The following is a 1536-nucleotide window of genomic DNA, read 5'->3' as shown; positions in this document are numbered from 1 at the left end:
GCCCTCAACTACAGGATCAGCGTGAGTCATGCTAGCCCTCAACTACAGGATCAGCGTGAGTCATGCTAGCCCTCAACTACAGGATCAGTGTGAGTCATGCTAGCTTTTAACTAGAGGATCAGCGTGAGTCATGCTAGCCCTTAACTACAGGATTAGCGTGAGTCATGCTAGCCCCCAACTACAGGATCAGCGTGAGTCATGCTAGCCCTCAACTGCAGGATCAGCGTGAGTCATATTAGCCCTTAACTACAGGATCAGCGTGAGTCATGCTAGCCCTTAACTAGAGGATTGGCGTGAGTCATTATTATTGCAAGAGTTGCGTATCATGTTTCCACTCCAACACAGAAATAGCATGTGCAACACTTGAGCGATGGCGCGCGTCACTCCACGTTGTGGCGCATTGTAGCAGCGGTAATGAAAATGCTTTTTAATCTTTCCGCGACTGTGTGCCAGTACTTCTTTTCAATTAATTTTGTTTTCTATAACGTGAAGAGTCAGTATCAGGCGCTTTCAGTCACGGAAGACCCTCGCTTATCAGAATAAATATTGTTGCAGTCTGGGCTAGCGTCTTTACATAAATTACTTGTCACAAACTGATCGCAGCTTGACTGCGCTATAAAAAAGTACAAAATTCATCTAGTATCTCAATGAAAAATTTCTGTTGCAGGTTGCGGAACTGAAGCGAGTAAACCGCATCCAGAAGGACTCTGAATTCCACGCGCTCCGAAGCGTCAAGATTCCTGTGAAACCGAACTCCGAGCTCAGCGAGATCCTGGATGATGAGGCGGCGCAGGATGCTGGGATTGCCGGATCTCCCGGTCCTGTAGCTTCTAGGACTCAATCTCTGTCTTCTGTAAGGAGCTTGTCCAGCTGCACTGCAGACGCCGACGACAGCGACTCCTGCGTTGGTTATATCAGCATCCAGCAGATTCTTAGAGAGAAGAACTCTAGAAGAGAAGCGCGACATTTTTTAGAGAATATGCGCAGAGATCTCGTGCGCATCAAAGAGAAAGTTGTGAGCCAGAAGTCGTCGCTTGACGAGGCGACGGCAGCGCTCACGGACCCGCGGTTCGTGCCGCTGAAGGACAGCGCAACGCGTGAGGGCGAGGGGGTGTCGTGGTGGCGGCTCTTCCTGTGTGCAATACTAGCCTTGTTACTCCTGCCTTTAGCTTATCTCGTATACTTGCTCTATTTATAGCTTCTTGTTAAATCCTAGACTTCCGATCAATTTAACCTATTTAGGGTATTTTTTTAGTAAAGTTTATACGTTGTTTCCAATTTCTTATTTATCATCCTTCAATGCTGAAATGCAAAAGAAGAATGGAATTTGATTGTCAGTACTATTGTTTGTTCATGATGTTTATATGACCACAAAATAAATGTACTTTCTGAAAGTAACTGTGAGCACTGCGTCGCATCAATTGTTGTGCGTTCGATTTCTCGTGATTTCTCTGAAATATGACGAAGGAATGGAACAATGATAAAGTTGGGATTTACGTAGAAAACCACAAAACCTTGTGTGTTTAAAGAGTGCAA

General features: G+C 45.5%; 1 protein-coding gene across 1 annotated transcript in view; it reads left to right on the top strand.

Moving 5' to 3' along the window:
• Window positions 1-1273, top strand: part of LOC108683014 (lysM and putative peptidoglycan-binding domain-containing protein 3) — a gene marked incomplete in the record, with an annotated part of 3559 nt that extends 2286 nt beyond the window's left edge. Inside the window, 2 exon segments of the mRNA XM_018172289.2 lie at window positions 27-55; window positions 668-1273. Coding sequence (XP_018027778.1) covers window positions 27-55; window positions 668-1198 — 560 coding nt within the window.
• Window positions 1274-1536: the final 263 nt, after the last annotated feature.

Source organism: Hyalella azteca, unplaced genomic scaffold (assembly GCF_000764305.2).
Source record: "Hyalella azteca isolate HAZT.00-mixed unplaced genomic scaffold, Hazt_2.0.2 contig15624, whole genome shotgun sequence".
Taxonomy (NCBI): Eukaryota; Metazoa; Arthropoda; class Malacostraca; order Amphipoda; family Hyalellidae; genus Hyalella; species Hyalella azteca.
Note: the sequence above shows the minus strand (reverse complement) of the source record. Positions and strands in the feature narration are given on the sequence as shown.